General features: G+C 42.1%; 1 protein-coding gene across 1 annotated transcript in view; it reads right to left on the reverse strand.

The window, feature by feature from the left end:
• The window catches only part of frmd6 (FERM domain containing 6), a 32,831-nt gene that overhangs the window by 5,129 nt on the left and 13,527 nt on the right, over positions 1–14,175 (reverse strand). Inside the window, exons 2-13 of the mRNA XM_047345331.1 lie at positions 12,358–12,650; positions 12,138–12,228; positions 9,958–10,037; positions 9,628–9,704; positions 9,350–9,536; positions 7,026–7,181; positions 6,836–6,901; positions 5,916–5,984; positions 2,804–2,978; positions 1,686–1,994; positions 264–395; positions 39–130 (exon numbers count right to left, since the gene is read on the reverse strand). Of these exons, the coding sequence (XP_047201287.1) occupies positions 39–130; positions 264–395; positions 1,686–1,994; positions 2,804–2,978; positions 5,916–5,984; positions 6,836–6,901; positions 7,026–7,181; positions 9,350–9,536; positions 9,628–9,704; positions 9,958–10,037; positions 12,138–12,228; positions 12,358–12,462 (1,539 nt within the window). The 5' untranslated portion in view covers positions 12,463–12,650. The remainder of the gene's footprint in view (positions 1–38; positions 131–263; positions 396–1,685; positions 1,995–2,803; positions 2,979–5,915; positions 5,985–6,835; positions 6,902–7,025; positions 7,182–9,349; positions 9,537–9,627; positions 9,705–9,957; positions 10,038–12,137; positions 12,229–12,357; positions 12,651–14,175) is intronic.

The raw sequence follows: 14,175 nt of genomic DNA on the forward strand, positions 1-14,175 counted from the left end.
CTTTGTTGAAGTGATTTGGTGAGATAAGTCTGAGGTACCTGCGGCAGCGACTCAATGCTCTGTCCTCTCATCTTGACAACAGTTTCTGAGGAGCTGGAAGTGGAGGAACTAATGTCTTTCACTATCAGACCTTAAAAGAAAGCCAAAAACAAACTTTTTGAGCAAACCTTTTTAGAGTTGTATGGTTTTAGTGCGTTTGGAGGAAAAGGCAGACTGCAGAAGCTGCACGCTGTTAGGGAACACAGGACCCTGACAAACCATACCTGAATATCCATTGGACTGATCTGGTGACATTGTCAGCATGTCCTCGGTGATGTGGATGCACAATTCTTGATCCAAAGCCATCTCGTGAAGCTCTTCATAGTCTTTGGGGTCATCTACCAGCATTTCAATCTCTGCAGGGAAAAACAAACAGAATAAAGAAACTAATGACAAAGATTCCAGGAAAAACTCAAAGCTTTAGTCGGGTCAAATCAAATAAAACAATAAAACTAGGAAAATGAGCCATCACTAGCACAGGATTGTGGGGTGTTTTAACTTAAGTGTCGTCTGCATAGCTGTAGAAATTTATCCTGTTTCCCGATTAGGTCTCCCAGAGAAAGGACATAAAGATTAACAAGTATGAACCTAAAATCTAACCTTGTGAAACACCACATTTCACTATACAGCTTTGTGAGGCCTGCTGATCAATGCTGACAGAAATTGTAACAGAGGGTGTATTCACACTTGCCACTTTTGGTTCGCTTTAAACGGACCAGAGTTCGTTTCCCCCCTTGGTCCGGACCTTTTGTGCAGGTGTGAATACACTCAAGCGAACCCTGGTCCGGACCAAACAACCAGACCGAGACCTACTTTTTGAGGTGGTCTCGGTCCGCTTCCAAACGGACTCTGGCTCGGTTCGCTTATGGTCTGAATACAAACCGGCCCCGATCCGAACCAACTACAAAAAGCGTACGTCTCTTTAGACATAAAAAGCCACCGTAGCCGGTAGCAAAGGTATGTGTTGTAAGGTAATCATACCTGATAAGCTGTGTTGCTTAACAACGCTACTGGCTTGTTCTGTGACAAGGAACGTAGAGAACGTCGGCGTTCAGCACGTATTCTCTGACGGGGTTCCAACATTATAAATGAAACGTCTCAAAGTCTGTGTTGAATGAGCTGCTCTTCACTCTCACAATAATATTGCAGCTGTAATAACGGCATAAATATGCAGAACAGAGACGCTGCACGCAGCACGTCTACAGCTGTTTTCCTAAATGTCCGGGTCTGTGCTCTGTCCCGCCCCCATCATTTCTGTCCAATGGGAACAATGATCGTCACCTGCGTGGCTTTGTTTACAAGCAATAGTTCACTTGCAAAAAGTACAATGTAAAAACAAACCGCACCAAATGAAAAAAATAAAGTTCGCTTTTGGTCCGGACCAAACAAGCAGACCAAAGGACTTTTCTGGTGTGAATACACCCATAGACTGGGTTTTGAAGTCTGTTCAAGAACCTGGAATGGCCTACAAAATCAAAAGCCTTAAGTCAAGCAAAACTAGAACAGATGATTTTCTCCTATGAAAATCCAGGTTATTTCTAATCTTCGACAGCTGTACATACATATCACCTGCCGGTTACTTCTACGAGTTGTTTTTCATGTTTATTGAATATAAAGTCCACCTTACATCAACAGTCAGCTCTTACCATCATCATCCAGGATGCGCTCTTTGCCACTGCTTTCAATGCCAGAGGTGTGGGAGCTCCCGTGGCTGGTCGTGGATGAGCTGCAGGTTCGTAGGGGCCTGTGAGGGGCCTGACCAGGGGCCCTGAAGCTGTCTGTTTCAATGCCAGACGTGTGTGAGCTGCCGTGGCTGGTTGTCGAGTGGCGGGACAGACGTTTGTGGTGAGACATGCTACCCGCGCTGCTGCCGCTGGCCTGGGAACGCTTGTCCAGCTGATCCATGTCCAGATCGAGAGCATCGCTGATGTACGACTCCCGGTACTGCTTCTTCTCTGAAGTCAGATCAACATGAACAGAACAGTAATATTTAACACAGTTCAAGAAAAAGGTAAACAAATTGATCAAAGACATTGGTACTGCATAATATTTCTGTATAAGAAGACATAAGATGCAGTGCTTTATAATTGTATTCATAGCCCTGAAACGTTTTCACACTTTGTAACAGCACAGTCCCATATTAATTCTGTGTGCACTTATAGGTCGTCTCAGAAAATTAAAATATCGTGAAGAGGTTCAATATTTTCTGTCACTCATTTCAAAAAGCGAAACTGATATATTACGTGGATTCATCACACAGAGTGAAATATTTCAAGACATTATTTCCTATAATAGTAATGATTATGATTTACAGATGATGAAAAATTCAGAGTCATAGAAAATTTGAATATTACATAAGTTCAATAAAAAAGGATATTTTAAACAGAAATGTCAATCTTAAAAGTGTATTCGTTTCTAGTCACTCAATACTTGGTTAGGGCTCTTTTAGCATGAATTACTGCATCCATGCAGCATGGCATGGAGGCGATCAACCTGTGGTTCTGCTAGAAGCCCAGGTTGCTTTGCTAGCAGCCTTCAGCGCATCTGCATTGTTGGCTCTGGTGTCTCTCATCTCTCTCTAGCAGATTTTGTATCCTTTACCTTCCACTTCATGAACAGTGCAGTACTTTGTTTTGGTCTGTCAAATAAAACCCTCATAAACCACACTGAAGTTTGTAGTTGTAAATTATGAAAAGGTTCAAGGGGTGTGAACACTTTTGCAAAGCACTATATGCAAATGACCCCGAAAAACCACTGAAATTACCTTCATTTTCCTCCAGCCGACGCACTTGTTTGAGAACAGGCTGCAGGTTCATGTAGAGCCGATGGCTGTTGCTGAGCAGCTGCAGGAGGTGGCGAGAGCGCACGGGGCAGCCTGTGTAGTAGATGAGTTTACGAGCTGACGGCAGACCGTCAGGAAGGATTTCAAACTTTTTCCCCTAGGAGAGTACAAAGAAAATGACACTGGAATGCTGATTTTTAAAATATGACTGAGTGCCAGAAAGTTGGGGGGCAAGCAGCAAGGGAGCAGAAGCCCTTTGTTACCAAACACCAATCAGGAGCGAGTTCACATATCTGTTTTTTATTTTCTCATCCAGAAGCAGCATTTTTGTGCATTTGTAATGATTTTCCAGGGAGAGGACTTGTTGGCCCGGTACATGGAAAAATAAAAATGGGTTTGTGCTTTCTTCTGCACATTTGGGGTCTAACTATGCCCAAGAACATCTGTCTGTAGGACTGTTTTCTGTATACAACTCCAGCTTTTCTCTTAGGCTTTGGACTTTTACAGGCAGAGGTTAAAAACCTAATTTCTGACTGCATTGCTGGTTAGAGCTTTGTTTGTCCCAGCTTCTTTTTAAAGGATTCAGCTAAATTTACACACATTTCAAGCACACCATAAGAATCCAGTTTTCTATTTTAAGGAAATCAGATTTTTGTTTTTTGATAAAGTCTCTTCCATCCTTCAAACTGAGTGTATTTAACCTCAGAATGTCCTTCTGCAGTCTTAAGAGCCTACCATTAAAAGTACACTGGAGCAGCAACGAGTGAATCGGATAAACTGTGGTTTTACATCTGTTTAACAGCTCCTGTTTCACCTACCAGTGCTTCTGGGGGTTCAAATATAATGGAAAGAGGTGTTCTTCTGTTTGACTGCTGACAGTGTGTTATGATGCATTGAAAGTTGTACATTTCCAGTGAGAGGTTTAGATACACTCATCATGGGCATGATTGATATTGATACTGGGATTTTGTTTATGCATTTGAACTGTGGAAGGATAAAACAACATCAAAAATAATTTAGTGTTGATTTTTCTTAACAACAATGAGTCAAAACTATAGATAAAGGCTAAAATATATATGCATACAGAGAATAGTTAAATGTGCCTAATCAATTTGCAAAAAAAAACACATTTTTTTTGTAATCATCAACAAGGTCCTGCTCTAATTCTGGCTTGAAATGTGACTGCTTACTTTTTAGAAATGGAAGAAGTTATTTTCATAGTTTGGTTTGCAAACACAACCCCAGCTTGTATGTACATTCCATAGAAATACAATAGCATTCATCCTGGGACCACTGCAGCAGCTTATTGTGAGCCCGCTCCATCCAGCTGTGTTAAACGTTTCTACCATCTAGCTGGATGGCCTTCATTAATCCATCTAATTTGTGCAATACAGCAGTACCACTGGCAGCGAAACAGGCACTTGACATGATACTACCGCCACCGTGCTTGACAGTTGGTAAAGTGTTTTTAGGTGTAAAAGCTTCACCTTAACTACTTCAAACACCCTTCCTTGTAGCCAAATAGCTCAATCTTTGTCTCGGCTTTATCCCAAAATGCATCTGGCATGTTCATGTGGGCAGATGCAAATCTTATAATTGAAGGTCAGTATCCTCCCAGTCCATTTTAATTTTTCAGCATCTTCTATTTTATGACTTCCTGGTCTGTTCTTGAACATTAGAATCAATTTTTTTTCATCCGAGAGAGACAGTTTGGGTCAGACTGTTCATTACACTAAGCTTCCTGAATGGACTCCTTAAAGCCCTGACCTATAACCTATTGGAAATTTGTGGACCATGCTTACAAGGCAGAAAATCAGCCACTTTAAACAAACCCAAGAAGGAACCACAGCTTTAAAATTGACCCCTTCAAGCATGACAACTAGATGGTAGAAATTTGAAATTGGTGTTCCAACAGGACAAAGATGCCAAAACACACATCAAAACTGGTGTTGGAATGAATAAGGCAGGCCAACGTGAAGCTTCTGGACTTACGCTGGCCTCAACCCAGTTGAAAATGTATCAACTGGAATTGTATCAGGAGACCGACGAGTTGAAATGAGCCTGAACAACTGTGATAGGAAGAGTGGTCACATATCCAGCCAGAATAATGGCAGAAGCTTGCAAATTATGTTTTTAAAAATCAGTCAAGTTGTATGTTCCACCATGGCAGCTCTGTGGCATGATGCAACTTATGGGCGGGGTGCAGCTGAAAGCCTGCTATTCTGGAGAAGGGTGGGACGAGGGCAGCGAGAATGGGTTCGGGTCCACAGTGAAACCACAGCCATGCTACAACTTGCTTTCACGTCGCTCCAGGTGGCCGACAGAGAGAAACCACCAAAAACAACAATAATGACGAAAAACAGGATGTCTGCAGATGCAACAGTTGTTTTTATAAAAATCAAGGCAACCCGAGACACAATTATAGATCCAGGCCTTCAAGTTTCTGGAAAAAAGAAAAAACAAGATACCTTGCAGACTATTAAAGGAAAGAGAGGGCATTTTATGCCACAGTGAGGATAAGCAGTAAGAACCTCTCTGGATGGTGATTAACAGCGAGCTGGCAGGAACCGCGTGGCCATCAGAGTGAAACAGATATATAGTGAGCTTCTCTGGCTCCCTTTGGTAACACAAACTCTACAGAATGAAGCGGCTGCTGCGCTCAGCTTAACGACAAACTGAGTCAGAGTAGAGATGAGATGAGGAGATTTAACAAGGCTTCCTTTAACGGGACAATAATATAATCAATGAAGCAAGAGGTGTGTTTATCAAAAGGCAGAAATTGTTGTTGCTGATTACGTAAAAACATATATGTGCTATACAGTGCTCTGTGTGTGTGTGAAGTGTGTGCCTGCGTGTGCTTGAGCGAGGAAAGTCTTTCAAAATCCCTGATTAGTTCCAGAAGACTTGTGGGCTTAGATAAAACAGCAGTTTGGCAAAACGAAGCCTTGCGAGAAAACGTGCCCATTCCTGAGCAAGAGCTTGGTTTCCACACGCATCGCAATAAGCCCAGGGGATGCACAGGTTTTATCAATGCTGTGGTTAGTTGAGAAGAAAAAATCTATCACCCTGGGCTGCATGCCGTGATTCGACTCACCACAAAAACGAGTTTTCCCACATTGGTCCAGGGGAAGTCGTACAAAAGCTGCCTCACAGAGCCAACGTTCTGCAATACAAAAAAGCGGTTGTGAAGATTAAACCCAACAAAGAAATAAGGACAACACTGCAACGTGAGAATGTCCTACTTTATGGAACAATCTCCAGTCTATAAAAATATGCTGCCTTACAGACGTTTTCATATTTTTATACGTTACAACAGCAAAGTGTATTTTACTGGGATTTTATGTGATAGATCAATGCACAGTAGTGCATAATTGAGAGATGGAAGGAAAATGATACATGGTTTTTAACCATTTACCAAATACAAATCTGAAAAGTGTGGCGTGCATTTGTATTCAGCCTCCTGTGTCATTACAGGTACACATCTCATGGGCTATGTCTATACCAGCTTTGTTACATTTTTGAAAAATAACTCAACCTCAGTCAGATTGGATGGAGAACATTGGACCCACATGATTTAGGTTTGGACTTCAACAAGATCATTCTACCACATAAGTATGCCTTGATTTAAACCTTCCCATTGTATGTCTGGCTTCATGTTTAGGGTCTCTGCAGCTCCTCCAGAGTGGCTAAGGGGCTCTTGGCTGCATCTATGAATTTTGCTCTCCTTGCCAGGTGATCAGTTTAAGTAGATGGCTGTTTATTGGTCGGCTGGCAGTGGTGCAGTGAACTCTGTTTTCCTTCTATTTCACAGTTAACGATTACTTTGTGCTCAGCCTAACAAATAAAATCCCAAAAAGTACTTAGATGTTTATGGCTCTAATGTGACAAAATCTGGAAAAGTTCAAGAATTATGAATACTTTGGCAAGGCACTGTAAAGAATGATAATACATTCTTTTAAAGACCTTAAAATAGGTGTCGAAATAAGCCCCTGATTGGTAAGGAAGAGACTATACCTGAAATATCTGGATTCCACGTAAGGTCAGGCCCAATGTGAGAGACGCTTCAACTTCTTTTTTATCCTGTTGAGAGAGAGAAAAACAGATGAGCAGGAGATTAAATAGAACATAAAATCCAGTGAGCTGTGGGTAAACTGAGTAAACAGCAGTGGTCTGCTTCTGCTGTTGAACTGGATCGATTTCTCACCTTGTACAGCCTGTAGTAGTGCACCGTGACATCGTCGAGCTGAGCGCACTCTTTAATAAACTTGAGGTGTGCCTCTGAAGCCGTGAGTGCAAACTGGTCTTTGTGCATGTTGGGGATATGCCTCAGGATGTATTCCCGGCCACGCTTGGCTATCACCTGAGCAGGAAAAGAGGGAGAGGCAGCCATCAGGCTTGGCTGCCCTACAGTAGTACACACACATCACAGAGTGAGCAGTGTCGCAGTGACGGCGATGAAGCTGCCTGCCGCGTGGTGAACAGATGAGGGGAGAGCGGGGAAAACAGTAACCGGATGCACGCCCACTAAGCTCTTGGACCTAAAGATTGGATCCTGTAAGTAAGTAATCTTTATAAGCAACGACAAAATCTGGGGCAGATTTGCTTCAGGGAAGCGTACATTGTTGAGATTCCAACAATTTCCTGTAAGACCCGGTTTAGACTGTGATAAAGAGGCAGGGACAGCTAATCACAGGAAGTGGAGGGCAATCAGACGGGTGTGGCTGTCAGAGGGGCGTTGTTACCAGAATAATCATCTTAGTTTGCACAAAAAAGAGCTCTGTGTGCCACTTTTCAGAGACAAAAATAAACTAGGGCTCCCAGTTTCCATTAGGACACATACGCTTAACAGTTTAGTGTTTTATCAACATGATTTATGGATAGGTTGCTTCGCACCCGCAGACTATTCACATTACGGGTCAGGAAGGCCTAAAACAGTACTCTCAGTAGTTTGTTCTTCTTCTCTGACTGATGTGATTATTTACGTCTCAGTCTGGAGGTCTGAGAAATATATTCAGTAACACTACATCTAGTCTGCTGTAACATTCTACCAGAGAGCAAATAAATATGCAAGGAAACCAGCAGTATTTCAGGTGCTAATGGAAACAGCCTGATTGATCTGTTTTTAAAAATACGACATCAGTCCAAACCTACACACACAGTGACCTGTATTGGAATTCATACCATTCCAACGTTTCCACAGTTTGTCATATTACAGCCACAAACGTCTGTGTATTTTACTGAGATTTTATATGACAGGCCAAAATAAAGTAGTGAACAGTTTACGGTGAAAAAAAAGGGTGCTGTGAATTTGTTTTCAGCCTCTGTCCCTCAGATATCCCTAAAATAAACTCCAGTGCATCCAACTGCTTTCAGAAGTCCCCCAATTAGTTGGTTGTTCTGTGAAGGCCTCAGAGATTTGTTAGAGAACTTTAGTGAACAAATAGGGTGAAAAGGAACACAGCAGACAGGTGAGGGAGAAGGTTGTGCTGAAGTAAAGCAGAGTTAGGTTATTAAACAATATCCCAACCTTGAACATCTCACAGAGCAACGTTTAGATCCATCATCCCAAAATGGAAACAGCTACAAACCAACCAACACATGACTCCACTCAAACTGTCAGGTCAGGAAAGAAGAGCATTAATCAGAGAAGCAGCCAAGAGGCCCATGGTAACTCTGTAGGAGCTCCAGAGATCCACAACTCAGGTGGGAGAATCTGTCAACAGGACAACCAATGAATAAAGAAGGGGCTCCGGTCAGATGAGAACAAACTTTTACCTTTCGGCAACACAAAGCGCTACACATAGCTAAAAAATAATAATTCATCCTAAACTCACTATCAACACCATGAAACATGGTGGTGGCAACATGGTGCTGTGGGATGTTTTTTTAACCAGGGCAGTGGAAGTTGGTCAAAATTGATGGGAAGATGGACAGAGCTACATGCAGAGCAATCCAGGACGAAAAACTGTTAAAGGCTGCAAAATATTTAAGATGGACAAAGATTGACATTCAAACAGGATAAGCAAGCTAAACATGCAGCCATGGCCACAGTGGAGGCATATTCATGTGTTAGAATGTCCTAGTCAAAGTCCAGACCTAAATCCGAAAGAGAGACTGTTCAAAGATGCTCTCCGTCCACTCTGACTGAGTTTGAATGTTTTTTGCAAAGAGGAATTGGCAAGAATTAGCCCCTATATGTGCAACTGGTAAAGAAAAAAATCACCCAGAAGACTTGCAGTAAAAGGTGGTTCTACAAAGTACTAACTTGCTTCACAATTATGGACTACTTTGTGTTGGTCTATCCCATAAAATCCAATTAAAATACACTTAAGTTTGGGGTTGTAACAAGATACCGTCTGAAGAAGGGCCATTGTTGTAAAATAGAAAACCAATAAATCTAAATAGAGCAAACAAATACTTGTATTTCCTAAATAATTACTTAAATGAAAGAACTGTAATGTGAACAGCAAACCATCTAGATGCTGCTCTGTCTCCTTGTAGACCACATATAGCATGTGTTATACTCACCCACTGGGGGAAGTAGGCTTCGGGTTCAAAGTACTTCCCAAAGTGCTTGTTGCGTTTAAAATTCCCGAGGTCAGCCTGGAGAGCGAAGGCTGCCAGGAGGAAGTAGGCCTCCTCTCTTTGGATGCACTGTGAGAGCAGCACCTGCTTCCTAAGGTGCCAGTAGTAGTAGTACCTGGCTACTCGGTCGCTGCAGGGCACACAGAGCATGTCACCGTCAGCACAAGTATCTGAAATGACTCTGTATGTTGGTTAATTAACGTTCGAGACGCCCCACTGACCTGATCAATCTCCCATTTTCCACATAATACTGAGCTCTGAAGTGAATGATCATTGGAGGCCCAAACTGGTCGATACCCTGGCAACATACAAGAGGAAGCTGCTCAGAACCCACGCAAACAAACAGCAAATACTACACAGGATGTTTTGTGGACAAATCATGTTCTAACAGAACATACGACACAAGATCTTTGTACATCAGATGTTTGGACACTATCGATCTTCTCTGTCTGATCTCTTCCAACACATCAAGGCCATATCTGCATGTCTACACATGCTTCATTTACTAGATATTAGTCTTAAATACAGTCATTTATAACATTATTTCTCACCTTGCTGGCTTCTCTCTTCCACTCTTTGGGGCAGTATTTGGACAGCTTCTGGTCTAACTCCATATAGATGTGTTCATTATCTGTGGGACATGAGAAGGTTCAACTCATTCATTCTCATATAATCAGTTTGTGAATGTGTACAGCTGTAAATGTAGGTAGATTAATTCCTACTTATTCCCATCTCTTTCCCTCCCTTTGTATCTCTATCTGCTCTAGAAGTGACGCCTGCAGCCTGCTGATCTGACAGGTCTGAGTATGAGAACCGGGTCAAAAGTAAAAGGCACACTAACAAGAGACCAGAACCTTTGAGATAGATGTGAAAAGACATTGTCAAATTTGGAAGTTTAGGATATTTTAGTTTGTATTTTGGTCAGTTTTTGTGGTTGTGGAAGTGAACCGCTGCTGAATGCTGACCGCATTTTTTTAAATAGCTGACGATTTATTTTACCTGAAAAGCCATAAAACAGGGCTGTCCAAAGCGCAGCCCCTTTGCGGCCTTCCGAAGGGATTTTTTGCGGCCCGTGATCACAACTCCAGAATATTTTGGTCCATCAGAACAGGCAGTTGATGCAGACAGATATTTCTTTTAGGATGAACCAAATTAAAATCTTCAAATGGAAATAGTTAGGTACAACACAAAGTAGTTGTTTTTTTAACTAACCAGGTTTTTTACTTTTATTTAAATTTTATAGGAAATGTGATAAACATCAGGAAAATTTGGCTGCATCCATTAATTAAACTTTGCTAATTGAAGCAACCATTTTTGACCTATAATCCCTTTCTTGTTGCCGAGAAGACACAAAACATTTTGCTAGACCAAGAAAATAGAACAATAGAACAATCGACTCAAACATTTTAGAAAATTGCATGCCTTTATTTTAATATGAGAGTAGGGGAGGACCCTTTTAATGACTGGATCCTTTGCTACGCAAACTACTTTTTTCATTAAATATTTTGTGCGTAGTTTATTATTGAAAAAGTAAAAATAAAAAAAACAAAAAAATTATTCTTGCATTTTTAGTTTAAAATGTTTTCTAATTTAGTGCTTTTTGGCAGAAAGTCAGGATACCAGTGCCATAAAACACCTTTTGAGCTCAACTGCTATGAAATCAGCAGCTTTTACAGCGAAGCGCCTTAAAACTCTGTCCCATCCAAAATTCAAGGAAAAAAACATTTCTTTTAATGCAGCATTGCTGGATTTAAAGCTTGTTTATTGTTAGTAAATTCCTCTTGAACAAGAATCAGACAGATGTCTGAACTCAGGTCTGGAGTATAGCCTGTCTTCAGGACAGTGGGTGACACGCAGGGAGTGGGTGGCCTCTGTTTGCCTTGGGGATTTCATGCTGTTCAGACAAGCACTCCAAGAATGTCCCACAATCAGACTCATTGGCTCCTGCTCAACTCACCCGCTGTGCCACCATCAGCTCATCAGGAGCCACACTGTGTGAAAAACACTGCTTTTGCAATGGATTCCCCCCGCTGCCCCGCTCGCCGCCTGTCACCAGCTGTCTCCTTGCCACAGTGCAGACTCAGTGACTCATCCCATCGGCCCCGCTCTCGCTGAGACCCGTCACTGTCAAAAAGAACTGAAACCCTGCAGCTCAATAATGAAGTGACTCCAGGTTCCCAGGTTGAAGCATGCCAGTTAGGTGTAAGAAAGTACTGTATGTTTATGGCAGACTTACGTTTTCCTGTCAAGTTATTGGGAAAATAGCTGCCCACTTGCTCTTAGTGGCCCTGAAAGTTTTTACACACAACTAAAGCAAACTCATGTTAAGAGATGTTGACCAGAAATGGATGATTTTTGGCTTGATTTGTCCTTACTGATCCGTACCTAAGTGCTACCTGGTCACTGTAACAACTGAGAAGCTCAGTTGGCACTTTTCAGTGCCAGTGGGGTGTTTTAAAATGAAGTCAGAGGAGACACATAACCTGCAAGAAGCAGTTTAAAAGGAAACTATATCTTCTAGGACATGGTGAGAGATGTTTGCAGTTAATTCAGGCTGCAAGGCTGCAAGAGAGAGCAAGACTTAGAGCAGACAGGTGGAACGCTGAAAGCAGAAGAGTAAAGCTATTCTGTTTGTTTTATGCTGTTTTTAACTATTGTCTGTCATGAAAAACGTGGATAAAAAAAGCACATAGACTGCATAAAAAATATCTGAGATGAGGAGAAGTCTTACTCTGAATGACGCTGAGCCCAAAAAGGTGACAGTCCTTCAACCGGAGGAGGTCACAAACCTGGACCAACAGTTCCTGGCACAAAGTCTTCACCTTAGGAGCAGAATTCAGGGGATATTTAGTTTTTTTTTTTAGAAAACAAAAGTTATATCCAAAAACCAAACACATTTGGTTTATGTCTGCAACTGATTATTTCCAATGATAAAACACGTATTTACTCACATTGACGATGATATTGAGAGTGTCATCATTGGGCAAAAAGACACAGACACAGCGGCGGTCCTGCATTGTTTTGTTGTTATGGAAGTTCAGTCTGTTCATCTTCATGTGGCAGGGAACAGTGCAGGGTTCTGGGCCCTGTGACGGCCCACCTCCACCGCCGCTGGCTCGGAGACCACCGTCCAGTCCCTATTTTCCTGCTTCAGCTGCGGCTCAGAGGAGGCCCAACTGTGGGCTCAGCAGGCCAAGCAGTGACAACAGGTGAGGGCATGGGGACCCTAGATGCAGTCACGTCACTGTAAAGAAACATCATACACGAGTCATGACTTATGGAAACTATGGAAATAGGTTCTAACGTTTGAAGAGCAGTGATAGTTAACACATGCACATCTGCTCTGAAAGCATCTGGGAGAAAAGAGGGACAATGAGACCAAAAAGAATAGAAAAGCTTTTGTGTTTATGTCCAGAAACACGTGACCACATTTTCGAAGAATGTCAGTGACTACAGAAGAACAAGTGAACATGTTTGGAGATTGATGAGATGTGATAACAGTACAGAGAAACACCCAGCAGAGCGACACATCTACCACACATCTTTTATTTGAAATCCTACCACTCCGTGTGCTTTCACCATATAGCAGTATCCGCACCTGAACCATTTCAAGTTGTGTGCTTACAACAGATTAAGCTTACCAACAGTGTGGTCTCCTGCAAACAAACACTTGGGAGAAAGTACAGACATACCAAAGCTGCACCAACCACTTGCTCTGTAAGCATAGTTAACTCCCAACCTGAGCTGCACCTGAGGAGGTGTGAGACCTTCAGAGGGGGTGAAAAGTCTCACAACAGACAAAAGAAGAATGTTAAAGAACAATCAGATCACATTATCACTTCTTCCTGTTTAAAGTCACTCTCCTTGAAGCCATGGAATCACTGATAACAGATAGGACTGATACTAGTAAGGATCACATTGCAGAGTAAAAAGCTATTAGCATTTAAAAGCCTGGGGTCAGTGAGGTTACCACTAACCCCCGAGTCAAACTGGAAGGTACTGTAAGTGCACAGCATAAACTACATTTCACAGATGAAACAAGTCCTCCTAAGCAGTTAGATGTTATGAATATGAAGGAGGAAGTCACACATTAAAAGCTGGGACAATGACGCTGAAGAGAACCCTCAAATTACTGACTAAACTAATAACAATAAATAACATTATTAACTACAGAGCTGGACCTTTGCAGCAGAATCAGAGTATTCTTTCCCCCAATAAAACCCATTCAGGCTCCTTTCTGTCCACTTATAACACTGCATTGTTTCTGCAGAGACAAGGAGCATTGTGGGCACACCAGCCATAAATATACATGCTGAAGACATGCTGAATCAGTTCTTATTAAAGGTGGTGATTGCATGCACAACGTGGCAGGCCAGCAACCACTCAGTATACTGATGAACCAGGAGTCTCTGCACTGCTGCTGACCATGACAAAACATCCCTTCTGCTCTGCACACAGATGTATCTACAGTAGGGCAAAACCTGCAAAGACTGACCACGTTCTTCTCATTTGCAACCATTTGTCAGATGTTACAGCAGGACAGCTGGTGAGGTTTATTAGAGGTGAGAACTAATCTAATTGGATCGCTTCCCTCCATCACTTATAGAGTTGAATTCAGTTCAGCATCTTCTTACCAAACAGTGAATGCACCATACCTAAGCACTACCAGGCTGCGCTGACAACAACACTCTTCAGTGTGGATGCTGTTAAGCAGAAAGCTGTATTCCCTCTGACATGTTTAGACATTCAGTCTGTTTCAGCAGAACATG

The sequence above is a fragment of the Girardinichthys multiradiatus genome, chromosome 19, assembly GCF_021462225.1.
Source record: "Girardinichthys multiradiatus isolate DD_20200921_A chromosome 19, DD_fGirMul_XY1, whole genome shotgun sequence".
In the NCBI taxonomy this organism is placed as follows: Eukaryota; Metazoa; Chordata; class Actinopteri; order Cyprinodontiformes; family Goodeidae; genus Girardinichthys; species Girardinichthys multiradiatus.